Genomic DNA, 27,059 nt, shown 5'->3' with positions numbered 1-27,059 from the left:
TGTTGTGCTAGAGGTGGTTCGCTATATTGCTCGTATATTTCTCTATTGTACCTAATTCGCCAGTTGTTGTTTTCACTTATTGGGCCCAGGATCCTACGTAATATTTTTCTTTCAAACACATCTAATGCATTGGCAGATTTCTGTGTCACCACCCATGTTTCGCAACCATAACTTACTATGGGCCTGATTATTGTTTTATAGACCCGGAGTTTTGTTTTCCGGTGTACGTCTCGCGATTTGAATATGTGGCCCATCGCAAAATAGGCTTTATTTGCCAGCACAAGCCTTCTATTTATTTCCGGTTCTTCTTCATTGCTTGCGACCAGATCCATTCCTAGGTATGTGAATCTATTTACATGTTCTATATCGTCAATAAAGTGTTGTTGCACCGGTCTATTTGATCTGGTTTGTATGAGTAGTTTTGTTTTATTTGTATTTATTGCCAGCCCTACTGCTTCTGCACTCTGTTTCAACTCAACGTAGGTTTCTTCCGCTGCATTCATTGTTCTGCTCATTATGTTTATGTCATCTGCGTATGCTGCTAATTGGGTAGACTTGTTTGTAAGTATGTTATTTCCGCTCACCGTCAACCGTCTAATTACATATTCCAGAACAAGATTAAAGAGCGTTGGAGCTAGTCCGTCGCCTTGTTTCAGTCCTTGCGTTATCGTAAACGCATCAGTGATCTGTCCCTGAATACATACCTGTGCTTCTGTTTCTGTCATTGTCATTTGCACTAGTCGTATTAATTTTGATGGTATGCCAAATTCTTTCAGTATATTAGGTAGAATTGTTCTATCTATTGAATCATAGGCTTGTTTAAAATCTACAAAGAGATTGTAAACGTCCATGTCATATTCCCATGCTTTGGCTAGTATTTGTTTAACTGTAAATAGTTGGTCAATGGTAGATCTATTTTGCCTAAACCCTGCTTGATATTCCCCGATGATTTTTTCCGTGAGAGGTTGTAGTCTTCGATTAATGATGTTTGTGAGTATTTTGTATCCCGAACAAAGTAAAGAGATGCCTCTATAATTCTGACACAACAGTTTGTCTCCTTTTTTATGAATAGGGCAGATTATACTTTTCTTCCATTGTTGGGGAATTTCTTCTTCTATCCATATCTCTCGTATTAGCTGGTACATCTGTTGTGTCAAATTCCTTCCTCCTTGCTTGAGTAGTTCTGCCGGTATTTTATCTATTCCCGGTGCTTTATGGCTTTTTTGTATGTGGATTGCCGTTTGGACCTCCTCTAGCGTTGGGGGTCTAGTTAATTCATTTTCTTCTCCATCTTTCCCCAGTTCTTGTTGTTGTACCTCCTGTCGTGCCTGCTGCTGCCACTGTTGTTGTAATGGTAGTTGTGTCCCTTTGTTTAGTAATTCCTTAAAATATGTCATCCAGGTTCTCTTAATTTCGTCCATATCGCTAATGATTTCACCTTTCTTATTTTTGCAGAGGCTAGTCCTCGGTTTGTATCCTTGTCTTAGATGTTTGATTAATTGGTATGCGCTACGTGTTTCGTTTTCCTTAAACTCTCTCTCTCTATGTTTAGTATCCGTTGGTTTTCATACTTTCTCTTTTTCTGCCTGCACAGTTTATCTGCTCTTCGTCTTTTGTTCTCATGTTCTGTTTTTCTCTCTCTAGTACGTCTGAGTATGTAATTCTTATGCGCTTCATTTCTTTCCTGTATAGCTTGTTTGCATTCTTCATCGAACCATGTTTCTTCTCTCCGTTGTGTCTTTGTTCCTAAGACTTCTTTCGCTGTGTTGAGTATGATACTGCTTATTGTGTTCCATTGGTTTTCTATTGTAGAGTCTGCTCTGTTTTCTTCTAGTAATTTTTCATCCACTGTTCTCTCAAATCTTTCTTGTACCTCAGAGACTTTTAGGTTGTCTAAGTTTAGTTTTTCTTGTTTTGTATATTTTTCCTTTACCTGTCGACTGATTTTGCATCTAAACCGTGCCTGTACTAGCAGATGGTCTGAGTCACAGCTTGCACCACGTCTGCTTTTTACATCTAATATACTCGTCGCCATTCTTTTTTCAGCCAGTATATGGTCTATTTGATTGATCGTATTTCCGTCAGGTGATATCCAGGTGCCCTTATGTATGTCCCGATGTGGGAAGCATGTCGAACTGATAATCATATTCTTTCCAGCTGCGAAATCTATTAGAAACTGACCATTCTCATTTGTGTCTCTATGCAAACTATGTTTCCCTATTACCCCTGTGTATTCTTCTTCTTTTCCGATCTTGGCGTTTGTGTCGCCTATCACCATTTTCATGTCGTTTCTTGGTATTGAGTCATAGATTCGTTCTAAATCTTGATAAAAGGCTACCTTAGTGTCTTCTTCCTGTTCATTTGTGGGACAGTGTACATTTATAAGGGTTATGTTAAAGAAATGCGTTTTTATCCTAAGCTTGCAGATTCTTTCATTGATGGCTTGAAAGTCTGTTATCAGGTGCTTCATTTTATTATCTACGATAAAGGCTACTCCAAATTCTTTCTCACTCATTTTAATAAGTCAGTTAAATCAGTCAGATGATTTAAAAAAAAATTAATAAACATAAATTTTATACCGTCTTTTAAAAAATATATGTACTCCTGATACACTGATAAATCTTTTAACACTTCACTGGTCACTGGATACTTTGAAAGAAACAGTAAGGAAATTTCAGCTTACGTTAATCTTCCTTAGTAGATCATCATCATCAGTTGGCGCTACAGCCCTTCGTGAGCCTTGGCCTGCTTCAAAACATTCTTCCATCCTTCCCTATCGAGTGTCTGTTTTCTCCAGTCCCTCACTCCAATCTCCCTCAGATCTTCCTGTACATTGTCCAGATATCTGAGTTTAGGTCGCCCCCTTTTTCTTCTTCCGACCAGCCTGTTTAGCATAGTTATTTTAGTGGGATCACTCTCATCCATCCGCATAACGTAGACCACCCACCTTAGGCGGTTTATTTTGATGGTCTTCACAATATCTGCATCACCAAAAAGTCTATAGAGTTGAAAGTTATATCGCCTTCTCCACAGACCCTGTTCGTTTACTCCGCCATATATGGTCCTCAAAACTTTTCTTTCAAAGACTCGCAGTAACTCTTCATCTCGGGTCGTCATTGCCCATGTTTCCGATCCGTATGTGAGCACTGGGCGTATTATTGTTTTATAAAATTTGCACTTTGTTGCTATTGACATACTTCTCGCTCTTAGTTGAGGGCCCAGGCCAAAATAACAGCGGTTAGCCACGCATATTCTTTTTTTTTTATCTCGTTGGATGTGTTATTTTTGTAGTCTACCAGTGATCCTAAGTAGCAGAATTCTTCTACCATTTCTATCGTTTCGTGTTGCACCTCCAAGTTATTTAGTTGAATTCTTGATATGGCCGGCATATATTTAGTTTTCTGGATGTTAATCAGAAGTCCGATGTTTTCTGCGGCATTTTTGATACGTGTGAAAGCCTCCACTGCTTCATTTTGGGTTCTTCCAATTATGACGATATCATCAGCGTATGCCATTATTTGTATACTACGGGTATATATCGTACCTTTTAAGTTTATTCCCGAATCTCTCATAACTTTTTCTAACGCTAGGTTGAACAGAGCGCATCTCCCTGGCGCAGTCCTCTGTTGGTTTTAAATGGTTTTGAAACATCCCCTTGTACGCGCACTTTACATTCGACTATCATCATCGTCATTTTAATTAATTCTACCAATCCTTTTGGTATTACTAATTCGATCATCGCCGAATATAATTGGGACCTGTCAATAGTATCGTACGCTGCCTTAAAGTCTACGAATATATAATGGCAGTCTATGTCGTACTCCGTCGTTTTTTCTAATATTTGTCTGATAGTAGATAACAAACATAATAAAAATTACTTAGAGTAAATTATGGTTGTTTCACCATACACTTGGGTCTGGGTTGGTTGTAGTCTATACGGATCCATTTAATGACGAATAAATGGATGAAACTGCTTTCCAGACATTCCATCTAAAGGTTTCATAGGAAACCATAGAACTGAGGGGACACTATCTCAGCTGGACACGTATTATCATCTTGATAACAAGAGAAACCAGAAATTAACCCATTAGTGCTCAGAACTAAAAAAGTTTGAAAGTTGTAAATTTTTTTATAGATTTTATTACAAATAGTGTTACATATTTACTAAAAAATACATAAAAAAATCAAGGTCTGTCAAAAGGTTGTCAAAATGAGTGGCAACTTTAGTTGCCACTGAGCGTTTACGGTTTGGTAATAACCAAAAATTTTCCATGTAATAAAAATGTATTAGAAGAGACATATTATGAAGAAATTATTTATGGAAAGTTTCAAAGCAAGTCACATGTAGGGGTACATTACATTTATTACACAAGTATGTTGTTCTTCTTTGACACGTTTTGCATCTGCGGTACTTTGAGTCTCCTTTCGCGATAATGTGATTTTTCTTGTCCGTCCTTAGATCTTCCAAAACAGCGGAAGTGGAAAATGATGTATGCGGCCCGGGTTTAGTTGGAGAACAACCATATTTTGTAAGAAGTTGTAATACTACTTGTCTTCTAAATTGCAAGTATGGTAATTTGTGACCTAGAAGCCTATATAGAAGCCAACTTTGAACGCAACATTCATCCACAGACCAGGCATAGAGTGGCCATCACCATTTTTTATTGTGAATTTTGCATCTATATTGAGCAGTGAACTGATCATTTAGGTCAACACCTCCCTTATTAGAATTATAGTGGGAAATGGCATCAGGCATTTTAATCACGGAATGGAATTGTCATTCCATCTAATGGCTGTTAGCTTTCCATTAGATGTGGAATGTGTCGTCCCTCTATCACATTTCTTGAAAGATCCTTTCGGAGGTAAATTCATCCACTTTGCTATTCTATTTTCTCGCAATGTTCCAGTTCCTCCCAAGTCTCGTTTAGACAGTTCTTCAAGTAAGGACACAGAAGTGAATAAATTGTCAAATATAATTTAGTCCCGCTAGGAACGTTGGCATATTCAGCAAGTCCTAGTACTACATTTTCTCCTTGTCCGAGTCCAGTATCAGGAAGCTTTGTATGTGCACCGCAGTATGGTTCAGCATGAGACACAAATCCATTAGGGCTTGCTAAGACCCACAATTTAAACCCAAAATGAATAGGTTTGCCCATATAAATTGTTTTGTAGGATGACGTCCATAATACGGGACTATGCTCCCATCTATAGCAACTAAATTTCCAACTGGTACTTGCTTGAATGAACTATTTAGATAATCAAACAGAGGGCGGACCTTGTAAAACCTGTCAGTGTTTATCTTCGAGTTATCATTTAGATGGAGATACCGTAATATATTCTCAAATCGACGTCTTCGCATTGCTTCGGCAACTATAGCTACCTTGCAGTCAGGTTCATTTTGCCAATACATCCGCTTACTCGGCAGTTGGTGGTAACCAGATAATAAGATTATTCCCAAGAAGACAGAAATTTCATCATAACTTTCATTTAAACTATGCATTCCCTTTTGTCCGGCATAAAGATTAGTTTGTGTAATGATATGTTCAATTAGAGTATCAGTAAAAAAGGATTTGAAAGCCTGAAGGGGAGTTTTTCAAAAATTCCATAGTCGATGGTCCAGAGGGTATAGTAACGGCAGGTAAATTCCAACTGTTTTCTTTATTTTGAGACCAAACACTGTTTGAAGATGCAATTACTTTTCGCTTTTTATTTCCAATAGGTTTTGAAGTACCTGGCTGTGGCAAATCAATATTTTTCTCATCCAAACAGATATTTACTGTACTGTTTGAATGATTCTCAACAATTTCCTCATCCAACTCAACAATCGCTTCCGATCTGAGGATTCTACCTGGTAAATGATTTGGATTTCCTTCAGTTTCGTCATCTGATAAATCTGAATTTTCGTCTGTATCAGCTTCAGCAGATTCTATAGGAGGAACTATTCCTACAGACCTGATTCTTCTAAAAAAACTTGATCCGTAATTTTCTTCACAAGCTTACATAATTTCATCTAAGCTAAACGTATTATCTTCAGACCTAAAAGAAAAAAATAAATCATTGTAGGGTAATACATAATTTAGGGTATCATAATTATGTTATAATTCAATGAACAATTAATTTTATTAGATCAGTATATATAATAAACCTTTGGTTTGAAATGAATTGAGTATGAACACAAAATATCATAAATTAACTAAAAAATACTTACATTTTTTAGGACTAAGTTTGGTTGCTGCAAAACTCTAATATTGAAATAAATACTAACGAGCACCTAACAAGTTTACAAGCAAATTTGTAGGTTATAAATACATGTGGACACGGTAAAAATTATATACCACTTAAAAATAGGCCACATACAATACACAAGAGATTTTACGGGTGTTGAAAGTCACTGGCAACTAAAGTTGCCACTGAGCGCTAATGGGTTAAGAAAACCATAATACAGCTCCTTCGACAAATGTCGGCAAAGCGGTGTTTTTGCAGCTGCCACGTCGTGTCAAGATGCTAAGTATCCGACGCGACTCAACTAGCCACCCACACCGCCAAAATCAGGGTGATCTTCTCAAGCTCCCCTGATATTATTTTAAAATTCATGCAAGATTGAGAAAGAAAAGCGAATAAAAGGAAGGCAGTACCTATCTTGTTGGAGGAATCTGGCAGTACAAGTAAACATTTAGGTTATGATTATTTTCTACGCAGATTTTATAACACAATTTTCAAAGTGGTAAATAAAATCTTATGAAATTCAAAGCACGTGGTGTTCGTGTGTATTAAGGTATAAAAAAAAAATTGCTTATTACAAGCTTAAATTTTTATTTTAAGAAGATCTTTTCGGAATTAAATCATTCCATCATCAGTTAACTAAAAGAGAGAGTAAAAATACCAATATTAAAAAACACAAGTTAAAATTTAAATATATAGAAATAACACGTTGGTTTTTTACTACTTACATAAAAAGTTGTTAAAAAACATTGTATGGCCACTTAAAAAAAAAACTTTCGAAGGACATCCGTATTAAAATATAATCCTCATGGTTTTATCAAGGTAAATGCAATAGACTTAACTTATTGATTATTAAAACTGAAGATGGGGGCATCTTACATGACCCCCTGTAGCTGGTGAAGTTTTTTCGACTTACATTACCTCTGATCTGTTCTGGAGTCTTGGGCTAACTGATATAAAGATGGTATGAAAAATCAGTTAGTAAACTCCATTCGCTTAGCTCGGACAAATTTTGACAGATTCATTGTCGGAAACCTACAACACAACAATTCCTACTTCTCAGTATTAATAGCTCAAGTATCCTGCTATTACAGACTTCTTTCTTTAAAAAAAAGAAGAATTATTCTAAATAGTCGAAGTGTATACTAAACCCATCAAATTTTGGGTAGTATATATTTAAAAAATATATATTTAGTTGTTATAATTTAACATAACTATTTATTATATGGTGCAGATAAATAAATATTGATTGTCGGTAATTTGCAAAGTTCTATTTTATTTACTATTTAGTTTGTTTACTATTAATATTGGCTATGAGTACGGGTGCTTGGTTGTATAGTAATTTCCAGCCACTTTTAGTCTGTCAAAAAGTAACTACCTTCGCAAAAAAATAAATACTAAATTCACTAGACAGTTCGGACTGGGATTAGCGAACCGAGTTTACCCATCAATGTCAAGTGGAATGATGTAGGATGTAGTAGGAGCAAAAGTCATTGTGCTTAAGTTTGTGAATAGGCAGTTTTTAGTGAAGTATTGTGTTTTGTGTGTAGTAAAATCAATAGCAATTTTTGGTATTTTAAAGAGGTGGTAGAATGTAAAACAATGAGTGACTGTGATGTAAAATAAATTTGGTATACCAGGGTAAGGCAAAATTTAAGTTAGGTAGTTGAAATTAATAAATCATTTGGAAGCGGTAAAGAGAATGTTATTACCTAATTGTTTCCTTGTATGAAGTAGATATAGATAAAAGTTGGTTTGAAATTTGTGGAAGATGAATCGAGGAAAAAGAAATAAAAGAAAGAGAAAGAAAATGAAGTAGGAGATGAATGTAAAGATGTAAGCTGGGGATACTGAAACTGATTGTGATAAGAGATTGATAGATGTGGTGTGAGTATTTATAAGAAAATCTGTGTGATTAGTCAGATGGTAGTTATTGGAGAGGATGGGAAATGGGATATTGGAAAAGTGATGTTAGTGTATTAATGGTGACAAGAATAGAGTTAAGTATGGCGGATTAAATAAGGTGATATTAAGATATGGGAAATTAGAAAGAAATGTAGAAGTAAGTAAAACTGGATGTGTAGTTAACAGAAAGAAAGTTAGATCAGGAAAATAATTGTCGATGAAGTGGAACAAAGTCTCTATTGATGCTGGTGTGACGATTAACACAATTGGGACTGTTTTTCTTTTCCTTGACTATTTCCAAATCCTCAAAAAGGTCAAGTTTGAGATAATCTCTACCTGGGATGTTATGAAGAAGTGACAACCAAGCACCCGTACTCATAGCCAATATTAATAGTAAACAAACTAAATAGTAAATAAAATAGAACTTTGCAAATTACCGACAATCAATATTTATTTATCTGCACCATATAATAAATAGTTATGTTAAATTATAACAACTAAATATATATTTTTTAAATATATACTACCCAAAATTTGATGGGTTTAGTATACACTTCGACTATTTAGAATAATTCTTCTTTTTTTAAAGAAAGAAGTCTGTAATAGCAGGATACTTGAGCTATTAATACTGAGAAGTAGGAATTGTTGTGTTGTAGGTTTCCGACAATGAATCTGTCAAAATTTGTCCGAGCTAAGCGAATGGAGTTTACTAACTGATTTTTCATACCATCTTTATATCAGTTAGCCCAAGACTCCAGAACAGATCAGAGGTAATGTAAGTCGAAAAAACTTCACCAGCTACAGGGGGTCATGTAAGATGCCCCCATCTTCAGTTTTAATAATCAATAAGTTAAGTCTATTGCATTTACCTTGATAAAACCATGAGGATTATATTTTAATACGGATGTCCTTCGAAAGTTTTTTTTTTAAGTGGCCATACAATGTTTTTTAACAACTTTTTATGTAAGTAGTAAAAAACCAACGTGTTATTTCTATATATTTAAATTTTAACTTGTGTTTTTTAATATTGGTATTTTTACTCTCTCTTTTAGTTAACTGATGATGGAATGATTTAATTCCGAAAAGATCTTCTTAAAATAAAAATTTAAGCTTGTAATAAGCAATTTTTTTTTTATACCTTAATACACACGAACACCACGTGCTTTGTATTCAACAGGTATACTAGCCACTCCTGGATATTTCCACTTCATGGTTTGTTCCAGTTTCACTTTTAATCTTATGAAATTCTCATGATATACAGAGTGGACAAAAAAAATTGCTACAAACTAAATAAATAAAACTTACTTTAGATGTTTTATAGTATTCTCATTCTCCTTCTCTTTCACCCTTAATTTTTTAATGATATTGGAATGCTGTAACTGTTGTTTAGATAACTTTTCTCCTTCGTGAATCAATTCCTTGATCGTTTCTTCCTTTTCGGATATTAAACTTTCCATTTCTCCTTTACTGAGCCTACTTGCCGATTCTACCTTAATTTGATCTAATTGTTTTTTATAACTGTCCTTTTCTCTAATTGCTTGCTGGAATTTCTTTTCTAATATGGATATCCGTTGCGTGTATTCGTCCGTTACTTGTGACAAATCGACGCTTTCTAATTGTTTACTCATAATAGTGTTTAACTGGTCTTTTAAGCTACTGTTCACTTCTTGAAGTTCAGCGTTTCTTCGATTGACGTCTATTAATTTGGATTCTCTAGATTCTAATATCTCAGTTATTTCTGCAATTTTCTTTAACAGCCTATCTACTTCTGGTGGATGTAGGTCATCACTAATACTTGAGGCCTCTGAAGGCTCTCTGTTGTGCCCTTTGACTTTTTTTAACGTTAGTCTGCCCAACAAAGAGTCACTGCCCTCCATTTTAGTTCTAGTACACGTTTGTTTAGCCGGACTTTGTCTGCTCTGTGTACTACTGGAATCACCATTTGGACTAGATATTATTTCTATATCTGAAGACGTTGTTGTTTCCAATTCGTCTCCAGATGTATGGCCTGAAGTATGATCTGAGCCTATTTTGACAAGATCCGAACGGCTTTCTGAGCTAATCGGAGAACTTTCTCTGGGAACAGGATCCACCTACAATAAAAATCTTTATAATATTTATATATGGTGCACAATTGTTTCAGTTTATAACCCGGGAATAACTGAACAATTTTAAACTAAATTTAGAAGTAAAAAAAAAAACGAAATATGACAATTTTCAAGGCTCAAAAACACAAGTAAGAAGAATTATTGTTTTATAATAACGGAGATATCTTCGACGAACTATTGTCGCACCTTGTATATACAATATATACATATATGCACTTATAGATATAGGTTTTTTTATAGATATATTGTAGATTGTAGATTTTATGACATCGTCCTTTCAAAACAAAAGTTACAGTATTTACTATTCTGTAAGTTTCAGCATGGCCAGTTCAAAATTCAAACCGATAACATTCTTATTAAATTTTGTTGTAATCTGCCAAAGTGTTGTACAAAGTAATTGATATAGCAACCCTGTCAGTATGACGTTTTGTTTAAAGCGTTTCGAAGCCGAAAGTAATGCTATCTATCGATGATAAATATTACCGATGTTTCAAATGGAGCCACCTCCCTACAACACAATTTGATGGCGGCAACTCAAGATATAATTCTTGTTTAACGAGATTTTTATTATGTTTAGGAAAAAATATTCACCGTTTTATTGCAAATATCACATTAACAAAATTTTATGTTTGGTTTTCCCGCTTTATACTTGGAAAAAACTAGTTTTTTTGAGTTTTTTCGAAAACGAAAACATGAAGTTTGCTCAAAATTTGTCAAAATAGTTCTAGTGATCAAATATACCTTCTCAATTTTTGTCAATTTTTTTGAATGTATAGTTTGCCTTTTGGGGGGTGCAGATCAACCTTAAAGCAAGGCTGGTATGAAGAGAACATCGTACGGTAAAGAGGGTAATTAAAGAAGGTGAAACAAACCACTAACTTCAAAAATTTGGCCACCCAAAAGAAGCATTTGCAAGCACAACCCCAAATCATAGGTTAATCCATTTGAGGAACACACTACAAGAAATATCATTTATACATTTGCTAATATACACAAAATAAGACGTACCATGAACGCTTTTTACTAATTTGAATGAAATGAAAGAATTATAATTGGTATATTATCTTCTTTTAGAAGTATTTTTGAAGAAATTGGGATTTAAAGGGAAAAAAGTGCAAGACAACAGAAAAATGTTTGTGAAAAAACTGACAGAATTTTTAAGAAAAGTCAAAAAATACAAATCTGAAAACAAGATATTTATTTTTAACATATTAAGTAGTTTAAAGTATTTTACAATTTTTTGTAAATAAAAATGTTGTATATAGTGATGAGACTTGCATACATAGTTTTCTCACAGTTCCAAAAGATTGGAATGATGGCCAAAACTTGTGCTTAAAATCTCCTATATCTAAAGGGCAACAACTGATTATTTTTTATTTTACATTGTGGTGATAAAAATACATTTGTTGAAAACGCTGCTTTTGTTTTCAAATCCGGACTAAAAACTGGTGATTACCATGACGACATGAATCACCAGAATTATATGGAATGATTGAAAGAAAAAACTTCTGCCCAATTCAGTTTTACTAATAGACAACGCTTCATATCATAATGTGACTGTTGAAAAATGTCCTACATCAGCTTCGAAAAGAAGACGCCAGGAAAAAATGGTTGCCATAAAGGAATATTTTTCGAGAAAAGTGAAACAAAACCAGAGCTGCAGCATAAGATACTCTATGCTAAATCTAAAACCCTATGTATGCTGTAAACCAATTACTAGCTAGGTACGGCTAGTCCATTTTACGTTTACCACAATATCATCCGGAACTTAACCCGATTGAAAAGATATAGATCTTCTTCTTCTTCAAGTGCCCTGTCCGTTGCGAACGTTGGCTATCAACATGGCAATTCTGATCTTGTTTGCGGCGCTTCTGAATAGTTCGACCGATGTGAGCCCGAACCACTTCCGCAGATTTTGGCGCCACGAGTGTCTTCTCCTGCCTGGCCCTCGCTTACTGTCTATTTTCCCCTGGACAATCAATTGCAGTAGACGGCACTTATCGTGTCTCAATATGTGGCCTAGATATTCAAGCTTTCTTTGTTTGATTGTGCTCACGATTTCTTTCTCCTTTCCGATTCTTTGGAGTACCTCTATGTTGGTGACATGTTCGGTCCAGGATATACGAAGAATGCGTCGGTACACCCACATTTCGAATGCTTCTAGTTTTCTCGTGAGCGTCTCTGTCAGCGTCCAGGCCTCCATACCATACCATATAGATCATTTTTAAAAAATGACCTGGCGGCAAAAAACACCACTTTTAAATTATGTTATGTTGATGTTCAAGAGATAACAAAGCACCATGCTAAATGAAATCACGCCAGAGATATGGAAAAATACTTGCAGGCCTTTTAAAAAAAAATGAGTATTTCAACTGAGAATTAATTATGGACGAAGCCCATGAATTTATCATAAATTTAGTAGAGGATAGCGAGTCTGAAACAGAAATAACAGCGACGACGACAACGACGACCTATAAATACAAATACATTTTACTGAATTCAAAGCAAAATCAAATTATTTTTCTATCATATGTTGATTTGTTATTTATTTTCCCTGTAAGAATTTTTTCAGTTCTTTAATAATTGTATTTATATGTATATTTATAATCAAAATGTGTGCAGTGTAAATAGTTATAGTATAAAAAATACTTTACATAAATGTATACAAAAGGCTAGGATGACACGTCACGCAGTTTGTCCGGGACGACAAGCGCCACCTAGGAAAAAAAGCTGAAATACCAACCGACATTTTAATCATATTTTGTTCTGAAACGAAACGGTTTATTTATTGCTAATTCATTCTACAAATTGATGATTCAATTGTCGGAAATTTTACTACTTCATCAGTAATTAATTTTTTCGCAAAATTGCTAAAAATATAAGTTACTTTAATTGTAGGGTAAGATTTATTAAGCAAAATAATGTAAAGCTTTATGTTAGAAGTAAAAGGGCTATACAGTTTTTGCCTCATTTCCCATGTAAAATCCCATAAGAAAACGCTAAGGTTCATTCTGTTCATTTTTTGAGCGTTTTGTGGTGAGGGTAGAATAGTTCGTCGGATCGTGGCGTATGATAAATCATTGGAAAGATGAGGGAATGGTGAATCTGTATGTTAAGACAGAAAAACACATAGCGGCATTGCCCAAAGGGCATTACATCATATATCCGTTGTTACTGGTCCGATTGGAGCGTATGATGCGTTAAATGAAACGAGGGGAGGATATAACGAATATAATAAGATAGAAAAAGCAAACAAGGCAATTGGCAAAATGATACTACACAGTATCTTTATTATTAATGAATGTATAGTTACATACGAGACAGAACATACATCGATAGGACACTATGGATGAAAATAGATAAACCAAAAGACAAATTTTAATTTATTGACTTAAAGAAGGCCTTTGGCCCCGTATCATATCAATTAAACAAAATATTCTTACCTGAGAAAGAGAAATACTTTCCATTAAAGACTTTTGACTAGAATCTACTACTGGTATCTTTGGTGAATTTTGTTGGTCCGAAATGCTTTTTTCAGTCATTGCATCCGCTAATAAATTTTTCAAATATGTTGAATTACTACTGGTCTCCGTAGCAGTACTAGTATCACTACTACTTTCCATCACATTATCACTGCCCGTTAGTGTTTTATCTGATTGTGAACTTTCATCTGTGGAGATATTCATTTGACTATCAGAATGAGTAAGACTTTGAGTTTCCGCTGGTATATCAATAATGTTTGTTTTTTTTAACATATCCGGCAAATCTTGTTTGATGCTCTGAGGCTGAGTATCTATTAGAACTGGTGTTAAAGGTAATTGCATAGTACTCCTTCCTGGAGCTCTGGTAATAGCATCGACATGTGGATAATTTTTGTCTAGCACATCATTACTAATCTCGTTTAAAGTCTCCTGTAATCCAAAAGTATCTTTAAGCATTTTTTGGGGTTTTAGATGTGGATTAAATGCTGAATCTAACACCGTTGCAGATGTACTCTCAGATACCGACGTATACGACATTGTATCCTCAGCAACACTGTTTTCATCTTGATCTTCAGGAATAACTTCGACACTTTCAGGTGATAACTTTTCAGCAGAACTAGAAAATCAATACATGATAAATTTTTAAATGTTAATTTATCTGTGTAAAACATACCTCGATTTTTCATCTTCTGACCACGGTGATGGTAATGGAGAAACAATTTCATCTGTATAATCCGACTGTCTTCTGCTGTTCGTACTATTTGTACCAAGTACTTCTAAAGAACTTGGACTTGTAAGACTTTCACCTAAAACTTCCACAGAATCTGATTTTGGATGGAGGCCTAAAAATTATAAAATATGTGTACACTAAAAAACAAGTTCTGTACTAAGAGAAGAGAAGATTTTGGGAATTCCAAAATCAAAATTTGGAATAAATCCCAAATGATTATGATGGTAAACCTTGTTTTAGTAACCGTTTCATAAATTTTCATTCTCAACATACATCCAAGATGAAAACAAATTTGGTTTTGGCCTTAAAAACTAGGGTTACTAACTTGTCACACATCTATTTCAGGGACAAGGGACTAAAAAAGTTGAGATCTATACTACTAGAGAACTCCTACCCCATAGGACTTTTAAATAAACTCATTTTCGGTTCTACTTTTCTCTCGCAATTGTCAACAAACAAAATCTTCATAATAACAATGAGGTCCGACAAGTGACATTGACAAACAACACTTCAATGATACCATCTAAAATAACTTATGGTTCTTTACCCTACATTCTAGTTCTGACACCTAAGCTAATGAACATTTTCAAAAATGTTAATGACTTAAAAATTGCAACTAAAAATGTGAAAACGGTATCGAAGTTATACACAAAGTCAAAAGATCCTTTTACAATACAGGAGTCACCGAATGTTGTTTATTCTATACCGTGTGCCAGTTGCAACAACGTTTACATCGGAGAATCATCTCGTAATTTCCACAATAGGGTGATCTCACATCGCAGTGACATAAAAACCAACAAAATAAATGCATGTACACTCGCAGAACATGCAATTACTCGGAAACATGAGTTCAATTTCGACGATTCCTGTATTTTGGCAAAAGAAAAAAAACCATACAAAACGTGTTTTCTTGGAAATGTGTTGCATAAAATCTAGTACATCTTGCATTAATAAAAAGTCTGACATAGATAAATTGAGCAACATTTATTGTTATTTACTGAAAAATCATCAAAAATAAAATAATTGTAAATGTCTAAATATTCCTGTATGCATAACTGGTTGCATACCATTAAGATAGGTTAATAATTAAAAATCTAAACTACCCAAATATGGGCCTCTTGCTTCTTGAAAAAAATAAATACAATATTAAGAACAACTAATTACGCTTTAATCACATTGTTTTTTCTTTCTGTTCTCTATGTATTAGAGTTAAAACATACCATCAAAATATGTCATGAAATAAGTTTTACTATCCTGACCCAAATTTTTAGAATGTATTGTCCAATATTATATTTTAAATTTGTGTTTTTAATGTTGAGTATCAAAGTTTATTTTAAATAATCTCAACGACTAGTAAGTTGCACTGACGAATTGCGATATTTTGTAAATATTTACACATTTTTTATATACATTACAGTGTCTTGAAAAAGGAATAAAACCATTCCGAAAGCTCGACAAAAAGTCAAAAGCGTGTTTCTCTAACATCTCGGCCAACCTTCTGACTGCACCCCTAATAAACTTGTGGTTTTGTTTATATCGACAGTCACTAATATCCTGTATTTATATATAGTTAAATTTACGAATTAATAATGTATGAGTACAAAAGTACAAAGCACATACCTAAAGCAGAACTTGAAGTGGATATTGATTGACCAGTTGATAACATTTCAGATTCTGGACTTGTTGTACATTCTGTGCTGCATGTAATAATGTCCGCACTCTCTGAGCTGTTTTTACCACTTTCCGCACTTAGAGCAGATAATCTGTTAAGTAGTGAGGCATTTGCTTTCTTTTCTCTTCTTTTAACAGAATTTTGACCACCATCGTTTTCACCTAAAACAATAATATAATTATCATATAACTATAACCAGATATAAAAATCATCTTTATCTTTAATTTAATTATCATCAGCAACTGCTAACAGACCATGGACCAGAGCCTTCTATTAAAGTTACTAAGCACTTAAAAATAAAAACATTTCTTTTAACTAGTCTGTCAGTAAGCGCACATCCACTGCGTCGGCCATAATTTGCAGATATTTATTAAAAATAGTTCTTCTGTTTTCTAATGTATTCGATAATTCGATAATTGTTTCGGAAAATATCTCGAATTTTTTAGACAATACCCCTGGTCTGCGAAACAGTAAAACTTTCTTCTTGTTGTTTGTAACGATGTAATCACCAGCGATCGCCGTCAGCGTACCACCGCTCGCCGCTATAGTATCAGAATCTCATGGATTTTATGGATTAGTACCGACTGTGAGTATCCTATCGTTTTATTTTGGATTTTACATGTTTAAAATGGGGAGTTCCCCGAGTTGCGATAAAATTTAACGAAATAATATATATTGAGTTCCAAATACGACAGGTTTCTTGTCGTATGTGTGAATAGTGCATAAAATTCTAAACATGAGTCAGTTGTCATTTACATCCAGTCGAAAGCAACTGAGTGAAGATGAACTTTTACATTTACTTGAAAGTGGCGATCCAGAGATAGATATTTATATCAATGAGGGAACAGCAACTGATTTAGAAGATGAAGATAATGTGACAGAGGTAGAAGAAGAAAATGACCTGATTATTGATCAAAGCGTAGGGAAAAACGAACCAACAGTTACTTACACTGAAAGCTTACCGGTATATGTATCTAAAGATGGAACCGAGTGGTCAAGGTTGCCAAAAACCACAAAAGTGAAACGCGCAAAAGCCAAAATTCGTAGACATGCGCTAGGACAAATTACAATAATGATATATCAAGTATCAAAAACGCTCCTTCTTTATTTTCAGACGAAATTCCAAACATAATTGTCACGTAAATTAACCGGAAAGCTTAAGCAGATTACGATAAATGGAATAGTAAAAACCCAAACAAAACTAAAGTGTATGTTTGCGTTGATTCTGTAGAGATTCAAGCCTATATTGGAGAATATTCTTGTTTATACTTGGAGCTTTTCATGGATCGAAAGAGGCGATCGATATGCTTTGGTGTGAAGATATTGCTTTTGACAATTTTGAAATCAGGCAAGAACGAAAATCAGTAAATAAACTGGCCCCAATAAGAGATGTATGCGATATTTTCATTTCTAATTGTAAGAAATCACTCAATCCAGGCGATCATCTGTGTGTAGATGAGCAGCTTGTACCTTTTAGAGGTAAAGCACAATTCCGAGTTTAAATGCAGAGCAAACCTGACAAGTACGGATTAAAGATATGGGTTCTTGTGGACTGCACTACTTCTTTTATCGTAAATATCCAAATTTATTTGGATATTTTTATGAAATATTTTTTTGAATTGCCAATAAGCAAAAACGCTAATTTTTAAATCTATTAAATTTTAGGAAAACAGCGTACTAAGGGGGAAATGCTCAAGGTCAAAGAGTTGATTGGAATAACAACTGACAATTTTTTTACGATTTTAAAACTTGCTGATAAGTTATGGGAGAAGAATATAACTCTACGTGGAACTCTTTGAAAAAATAAAACGTTTATTCCAAAGGAGCTTCTACCAGCGTCATATAAAACAGATTATTTAAGTATGTTTGCTTTTAGTAAACATTGAACGTTAGTCTCTTACTTTCCAAAACCGAGAACTGCAGTCATCTTACTTTCAAGTGAGCATTTTGACGACAAAATGGCTGGTGAAGAATACTTCTATAAACCTGAAATTATTCTTCATTTCAACGAGACGGAAGAAGCTGTTGATACAACCGATAAGTTAGCTAATGAAAATACGGTGCAAAGAAAATCAAACCGTTGGGCAATGGCCAAATTCTCTCGTCTTATTGATGTCGCAGGTATTAATTCCTATAAATTGTGGCTACTAAATTATCCTGATTGGAAAAAGCACAACATGATAAAGCGTAAAATGTATATTTTGCACTAGGCAAGGACCTTATAAAGGAATATGTTTTCAGGCATTATAATAATCTTCTTCTTCTTTAAGTGCCATCTCCGCGACGAAGGTTGGCAATCATCATGGCTATTCTGTCCTTCGAGGCAGCTGCTCTGAACAATTGCCTTGATCTGCAACCAAACCATTCTCTCAGGTTCTTCAACCAAGAAAAGCGTCTTCTTCCTACGCTTCTCCTACCCTCTACATTTCCTTGAATTATGAGTCTTAAGATGTTGTATCTTTCGCCTCTCATCACAAGTCCGAGATATTGTAATTTCCTTTCTTTTATTGTATTTTCCATTTCCCTCTCTCTGCCTATTCTCATTAACACTTCTGTATTCGTGACTTTATCTACCCATGGAATCCTTAACAATCTTCTGAATGTCCACATTTCAAACGCGTTAATAATAATAAGTACATCCAAAATAATAAAAAGCGTCATCTGGCAGGCGTATTCCCAGAACTTTTGGATATTACTGAGCTCAGAGTAAAACAAAAAGAAATACAAGGTGGCGGAGGCATTTGTGTTGTAGAGCACGCGAAATCCGTGACAGTTTGTGTACATTGTACAAATAGCAGGTAGTTATTTAGTCTGTTAGTAGCAATCAGTAGAATGTATTTTGTAGTAATGTGTATGCTTTAGACTATAAATGTTCAATACTATAAAAATAATGTGTTATTGTTACAGTTTTTTTTTTTTCGTATAGGCATTGTTCACGCATTATAAGAATGGGGCCGTTCGGAGCCCGGTCCGTCTTTTGTGTAATATTTTGAGGTCCAATAAAGGTTAAAGGAGATTGGAGTAAGGGGATGGAGAAGACAGACATTCAACAGGAAAAGATGGAAGAATGTTTTGAGGCAGACCAGAGCTCACGAAGGGCTGTAGCGCCAACTGATGATGATGATGTTGATGGGTGGTATTGTTTGGTTTAGTCGTCTAAGGACCTCCTCATTTCTAACTGTGTCTACCCAACTTACTCTTAGTAGTTGTCAGTATACCTACATCTCAAAGGCTTCCGAGCGTTTAAGCCTAGCCTCACATAGATTTCAAGCTTCCAATCCATATAGTAGCACTGTCAATACTAAGATCGTGGCTGCAAAGTATGTTCCTCAGTTTTACAAATGTAGCTCGAGCTTGTTCTATTCGTCTTTTAATTACTACGGTTCGACCCCAGCTCTTATTAATGTTACTGCCGAGCTACACGAGTTTCTCCACTCTGTCCAGTACGGTATCTCCGACTTTTATACCGTCATCCTGTATAATTTTTTTTTGCTAGCTATCATATATATGGTTTTCCTAACGTTGTATTTTAATCCATACTGATCATAGGTCTGGTTTATTTTAAGTAAAATAAAACAGACCTGTGATCTAGTAAAACAATTAAATTTACGCCAAAATCTATCGAATTTTTTAGATTTAGGTGATGCAATTGAATCTATGACGTGTAGCCCCAAGTGTTTTGCTATTATTGTAGCATTATTTATAAGTCATAAACATGTTTACCAATCAAATATTTATTATTTTATTAATGAAAAACAAAAGTTAAAAACAAAGAAGCATTAATAAAAATTGACAATATGTTTTTATCGTTTGAGGCAAAAATTTTAAAATGTTTTTAATTATTTCTAAATTCAGCCTGATTAATTTGGATCACGTATGCGATAAATTAGTGGAAGGTCAGAAATATAAAAAGTGACTAGTCTCGATGATATCATATAGGAAGGTTAATCCCTTTGCGCCGTTACTAAGGTCGCTATTATACTAGGCAACGGGTGACGCAACTGGTGACGCATGGTGACGCAACTGGTGGCGTATGGTGACGCAACTGGTGACACAGATTAAAGCATAAATCTGAATTTGGTTTCGAAAAATTAGTTTACGGATTTATTATCAGATGTCGCTATTTGCGTCCATACGAAGCCATGTTAGAGTTGCTTCCCAAGACAGGAAAGATTTATTTTCACGTTCACAGCGTCTGTGAATAGTCGTCTCTGATGATCCCTTTTAGGGTGAAATACGTATAAGCGGATATACAGACGTACTATACGTGAAATCAAATCTTAACTGTCTTTTTCCTTTTATTCCTTTTGTTTCGGTATACTCTTTATGAGTACTAGAATCCAATTCGCTAAGAATTTTTGCTTAGTTGAGGAGATATGTTGTGGAATGCAATTTTAGATTCCCCATGTCTGTAATAGGATCTTTATCAACGTCTGTTTTGCCTTGCAATTCTTAGAAGGCACAGATTACAGCATAAATCTGAATTTGGTTTCGAAAAATTAGTTTACGGATTTATTATCAGATGTCGCTATTTGCGTCCATACGAAGCCATGTTAGAGTTGCTTCCCAAGACAGGAAAGATTTATTTTCACGTTCACAGCGTCTGTGAATAGTCGCCTCTGATGATCCCTTTTAGGGTGAAATACGTATAAGCGGATGTACAGACGTACTATACGTGAAATCAAATCTTAACTGTCTTTTTCCTTTCCTCTCCTTCCTAAGATATTATATGTATTCAGTGAATAACTTACCAACTTTAAATAAACTTTTGAGTGAATTAAGAAACAAAGAAATAATCCCCTAGTGTCATAAAACTACTTTTTGGAGGTTTTTAAAATCTAATGGTTTTATGTTTAAAACAGTGAATAAACGGCAGGCAATTATGGAATCCAACCGTTTAATAAAGTGGAGGTTCGATTATTTGGAGAGTCTAAGGTCTTTTAGGAGTGAAGGGAAGAACTTGTATTATTTGGATGAAACTTGGTTCGACACCCACGATATAGTTAAAAAATGTTGGACCGATGGTAGTAAAAATTGTGTCACCAATGTTCCTACCTCTAGAGGATAGATAATTTGTATTTTACATTGTAGGGGAGAATCAGGATGGGCAGAAGATGCTTTATTACTCTCTGCTAAGAGTGTAAGTTATTGTCGCTTAGATTATTATCAAGATATGGGCAGTACTTTGTTTGAAAAATGGTTTGAGCAGCAATTACTACCTAAATTAAAAAGAAATAGCCTTATTATTTTGGATTATGCTCCGTATCATTGTAGACTAAAGAATAAAATTCCAAACACTAATTCAAACAAAGCTGAAATTCAAGAATTTTTATCAAAACATGAAATATATTTTATGGATTCTTACACAAAAAAACAACTTGTAGAACCATTAAAATTAGTTAAATGTGAAAAAAATTATGTTATTGACAGGCTAGCTGAGAATTATGGCCATAAAGTTTTAATATTATCTTCTTACTATTGCGTACTGAATCCAATAGAATTGTTGTGGTCTCAATTAAAAAGTAATGTGAGGAAAAATAATAATTCTCCTAAATCATTTTCGACTGTTGTAGATTTAATTAGGACCAAATGTAATAATTTTACAGCAGATAATTGGAAAAAATGTATAGAGCATGTCAAAAAACTAGAAGAAAAATACTTACAGTTCCAAAACATTATAAATAGAGTAATTATAGATTTAAATGATAGCGATGATAGTGATAGTAATTTTGATAAAATATATCAGTATATAAGTCCGACCCTGTTACAACAGTACTTATAGTAGGGCCATCCAATAGAAAGAATATCAAGGACGCGTGATCAGTGAGTTTTGGCTGTCTGCAAGGTTCAATGCAATTAAAACTGAACCGGAGAAGTCGTGTACACACCGTAATTAAATAAAATCAGTTTGTGTTAGAATTCTGGCTCATAGTTTGTACAAAATTTGCGGTATGTTAAATGATGTTTTAAATATGAATGGACTCTTTCGACTCCAAGAAAAAGAAAAAAAAAATGGTACTGTTGACGAAAAATGTATAATTTTAAATACAAATAAAAAGCATTTGAGGTGTTAAAGGCAGAGAGGAGTTGCGAGTGTGTCATTAAGGAAGGAGGGAGTAGGGTTTAAGTAGTAGTAGGTTTAGGTGGGTGTAAACCTAACTTGTGACGATGGGGGTTTCAAAAAGTAACCAGCGCATGCCATTGACGTAATAATTCAATCTTTTCAGCGATCCTACTATACTGAACTTAACATGGAAAAATTCATGAATGTTAAGAGATGTACCAAAGTAAAATAGAAAAAAACATTTGCAGCCATCATTTACGGTATAAACAAGACAAAGAAAATTTTCTTGCAATATTAGTGACATTGTATGAGTCCTGGATCCATCAGTACGATAATGACATCAAAACACAATGTAAGAAATGGAAAATCGAGGTTCACCACTGTTGAAAAAATTCAAGATACAAGAAGGTACCATATTTTGGGATTCTAAAATCCTAATATTACCAGATTGAAAAAAAGACCACAATTACAGGTCCTATTATTCCAACTACCATTGCAGCAACTGCAACCACTTAAACAGACTTCGAATTAGGTGAGCATCTGTCATATTCTCAATAATCGAGTTTTAAACGATTTTTCTTCAAGTAATGATGGTACATGTGCCGTTACTGGAATAACTGACAAGGCAGACTTCCGAGTTAAAAAGAGTTAGAAAGCGTACATAAGGAAAGATGATGAAGAGACAAAAGAATAGTTGGTAATCTCTCTTCCAAGAAATATTACGAAATATTAGAAATTTTTAAAAATACAATTATTAAATTAGTCAAAAATAAAATGATATAGAATTATAGAAGATTATTAATTTTCTTCTATTTGTAACAATAATTTTGTATAATGTATATGTATAAATTAGGGATGCGACATCGGTAAAAAACATTGATGTTGAGCATCGATGATAACATCGGACCTGAACATTGATAGTAACGATATATAAAAAAGAAAACATCGATGTTATAGAAACATCGATGTTTTTACAAATGTTGATTAATGCAAAAATAATAAATTAAATAAGTATTATATAAGCGTGATTTAATTGCTGAAAAACGTGGTGTAACTGTGTTACCTTAACCTAATATTAAACAATTAAAAATTATCTCTCAATAGATATCTACCACACAATACAGAACAACCAACTTATTAGAAAAAAAAACAAAAGTAATATATTAAAATTATAATCCTCCATAATACTTATCAATATCTTGTAAAAATAATAGTTTTGACAGCAGCTTTCCTTTTATCCTGTTTCTTTGCTGGGATTTACCGGGAAACTTCAATAAGCGTGTCATATAAAATACTAGTCTGTGAAAGCAGTAGTTGTTAGGTGTCTATTCTTAATTAAATGGTGTTCGATGTTTTTATTCAACATCGATGTTACCGAATATCTAAATATTGATGGCAAAACATGATCGTCAAGCATCCCTAGTATAAATGGTTTATACTTGACCCAGCTTTGTAAATAAAAAAGGGTTAAAGGTTTGTTAAGTGATATATGACAATCATGAATATTTAAAATGGATTTATCATTTTATTTAAATATGCCCTAATTACTTATTTAAAATAAAACTAAAATGTGCGTCCAACTTTACTTTAAATTTTAAATAATGTATGTGAAACATTCCATGTCTTTCAATTATAATAGATTAGTAGATAACAGATAGACAAAAATAGGTACTCAAATTATGCGAAAATAAAATTTATTTACCCATTTTGGTTTTTTTTTATGTATCTATAATATCTAGTAACAGTATTTTCTCATATTACTGTAATGTTTTCATATAAAAAGGGTATCATGTGATGTCACCAATATTTGTAGCAAATAAACTTACCTAAATTAACTTCTATCAAATCACTGCAACTTTCTTGGTCAGATATGCTTTCTCTTTTCTCTTCCTCACTTGTACCAAGTTCAGACATTGCATTATCTAGTTCTTCAACATTTTGTACAACTAACTTGCTTTGACTAAAAGGTTCTACAGCATCAACAGTGTCGTCAAGACTAGTAATAGAAGGTGATTTGTTTCCTTCATTTGCATTTTCAAAAAATGATCCTATAAAAATGTTACCATAAATTCAATCAACAACGCTTTTAAAAAATAGTATCATTTGAATATGTGTAAGTGTGCAGTTAAATCAATTATTTATAGATCAAAGATATATGATTGACAATATGAGCAAATCAAAGAAAATTCCAATATTAAGCATAATGGCCAAGCTATATAGCAATAATATGTTAAAGTCTATTATTAAATGCTAGGTACAATCTAATAAATACTAGTCTTGAGTGAATCCCCATATGAAAATCTATAGGGATCATACAATCTAGGGAAGATATATATACATCAAACATAAAAAATCATCCCAGAAGAAGCGCATAGAAAGTAATGTGCTCAAAAAAGCTAAACAGAAAGTGATTATAATCATACATGATGTGGCATCCTATATATTAAGCTATTTTCTTAACTTGTGTCCCAAAAGCATTGTTGTTATATTATTACAGTACATTCAACACTCATTTAAAAACAAACCTGTGAACGAACCCCAAATGCTATTTGAAACTTTTTCCTTGGAACTGGGAGTAGAAATCTGCTGTTTTTCATCTTTGCTTGTACTAGGTTGAGTTATACCCCAAGTGCCAAAAAAGTCTTCTATATTTGGATCTATTGGAGTATTTGCAGGAGCAATTGTGGCATCATCTTTAATATCCAAAGCTTTGTCTATAGTCCGCTGCGCCTCTTTGAGAGCGGATTTTGCTATATTTGCTAAACCAGCAGCATCAAACCAACTCATTTTGGATCATATCCTCTAGTAAAAAATTGACAAAAGATGCAATATACATTCTTTGCTTTAATTATGTTTCATATACTTATTGTTCTGTTTAATAACTTACAACAACTTCTTAAATTAATATTTAACTGGAATCATTATCTATGGATAGGTCACTAAATGTGTTGACAAAATTTTGTTGACGTAAACTGACATGAAACTGACAGGAACTGAATCTGACATATTTAATTTGATAATTCAACCACCGCTGCCAAAATTCCGTTTCGAAAATCAGTAATTGTGAAAAAATAATATTTATAATTGATTAGACACTCTATTCCCTCGTTATAGAAATAAAAATTTGGTTTTATGTAAACAAAGCAATTTTATGAACATTAATATACTCTTTACAATATTATAATAATCTAAACAATCCATAAAATACAAAACAGTGAAAATATAATAGTAAGAATACGTTTTATTCAATCGTTTAAAATACGTTTTATTTAAATTCATTTTATGTACTCCCATGTATCCCCAGGTTGCATAATGATCGAATTTCACGACATAAACTCTAGTTGAGTTTTCAAGTCAATTAATGATGTAATACTAGAGTTAATCTGTTCTATAAATTTAGTTGACCTAAAATCCAAAAATGATGGTATGTATAATAATAATATATTGATCAATTGAATCCGTATTCGGCCTTAATTTGTAAATATCAGTAGATATATGAATAAATTGCAAAGTGCGGCAGCATTCAATTTTCAAATCTCAGCATTTAAAAGTCCAATAGACAGAAGACAGATGACATTTCAGCAATTTTTTATAAAAAATTTCAAAAAGTTAAAATATTTAACACTTTAATAAAACAATCTTGTATAAAATATTATTTTAAACGTTACTTTTAATATTGCGTATTTTAAATTAAATGTATCCTAAATCGCACAAAAAACGTTTTCTTATGTATTTTATTTAACATGAAACTAATGAATTTAACATTATATATATTACAATGCATTAGAATTTATTTAGAATATATAACATTTTATTATCAAACCAAAATTATTTTTATTTAATTTGGTTTTATTGCAAAAGTTACATTTTAGTTTTTGTTCATATAAGGTAATTTGGATCTAAACTTCCAACGCTCCAGTGGCGCAATTGGTTAGCGCACGGTACTTATAAGACAGTAGTCGTGAGCGATGCCGGGGTTGTGAGTTCGAGCCTCACCTGGAGCACATTTTTTTTGTTTTTTAAATTGTCAAATTTAAGACTAAAATCATTAATTAATTAAAAAAAAAGAACTAAAAATATATCAGTACAAAATTAACACCTCACCAAGATAACTTGAAAATACACTTTTTTCATAAGTATCTAAGTGTATTTCATATAGAATATTTTTACTGTAAAATATTAATCTAAATACTTTCAAATATATTTCAAGTTTCTTATAATCTCCCAAACAATATATAAATAAGAGAAAATTAATAAGTATGGAAAATGCGAAACCAAAACAAATTTGAAAGTTGGAGACTAATAACGCTGAATATAGCAGATGAACCAAAGTCTATCATTGCATTATATAATGCAGTTCTTTTCACACTGTCATATACAGTAAATCCGCATTGATATTGACCAACAATATCCTTTGTAAATTTTAATTTTTTTATATAAAAAGAAATAAATAAAAAGAAATAAAAATAAAGATATACCAATGTGTCTAAAACGTAGAGTTTATGACAAATGTATCTTGCCTGTAACTACATATGGACTGGAGACCATGCCCTTTACAAAGAAAACCTTAGAGCAGCTCAGTACAACCCAAAAAGCGATGGAGAGGGCCATGCTAGGGATTAGTTTGAGAGACAGGATTCGAAATATCGACATTCGTGAAAGAACAAAGATTACTGGTGTCGCAGAACGTATAGCAAGGCTCAAGTGGTAATGGGTCGGACATGTTGCCCGAGATAATCCCGAAAAATGGACACAGAAATTAACAAACTGAAGACCAAGACAGAACAGGCGAAGAGTAGGCAGAGCACAGAAGAGGTGGGCAGATGATATCAAACAAGTCGAGGGCAAGCAGTAGATGAGAATTGCCAAGAGTAGA

General features: G+C 33.6%; 1 protein-coding gene and 1 non-coding gene across 3 annotated transcripts in view; one reads left to right on the top strand and one right to left on the bottom strand.

Annotated features, from left to right (window-relative positions):
- Tmf (TATA element modulatory factor) overlaps positions 1–25,146 on the bottom strand; it is a 39,322-nt gene extending 14,176 nt beyond the window's left edge. Inside the window, exons 1-6 of one of the 2 annotated variants that reach the window (XM_072540925.1) lie at positions 24,709–25,146; positions 24,010–24,231; positions 16,068–16,280; positions 14,391–14,559; positions 13,679–14,333; positions 9,433–10,220 (exon numbers count right to left, since the gene is read on the bottom strand). In XM_072540925.1, coding sequence (XP_072397026.1) covers positions 9,433–10,220; positions 13,679–14,333; positions 14,391–14,559; positions 16,068–16,280; positions 24,010–24,231; positions 24,709–24,970 — 2,309 coding nt within the window. In that variant the 5' untranslated portion in view covers positions 24,971–25,146. The remainder of the gene's footprint in view (positions 1–9,432; positions 10,221–13,678; positions 14,334–14,390; positions 14,560–16,067; positions 16,281–24,009; positions 24,232–24,708) is intronic. The other variant, XM_072540926.1, reaches the window with a different exon arrangement.
- Positions 25,147–26,095: 949 nt separating this feature from the next.
- Positions 26,096–26,187, top strand: TRNAI-UAU (transfer RNA isoleucine (anticodon UAU)). The gene is given in 2 exon segments: positions 26,096–26,133; positions 26,152–26,187. It is a non-coding gene; the product is annotated as a tRNA-Ile (tRNA).
- The last annotated feature ends 872 nt before the right edge of the window (positions 26,188–27,059 follow it).

The sequence above is a fragment of the Diabrotica undecimpunctata genome, chromosome 8 (genome assembly GCF_040954645.1).
Source record: "Diabrotica undecimpunctata isolate CICGRU chromosome 8, icDiaUnde3, whole genome shotgun sequence".
NCBI lineage: Eukaryota > Metazoa > Arthropoda > Insecta > Coleoptera > Chrysomelidae > Diabrotica > Diabrotica undecimpunctata.
This window is presented reverse-complemented; position numbering and strand designations above follow the sequence as displayed.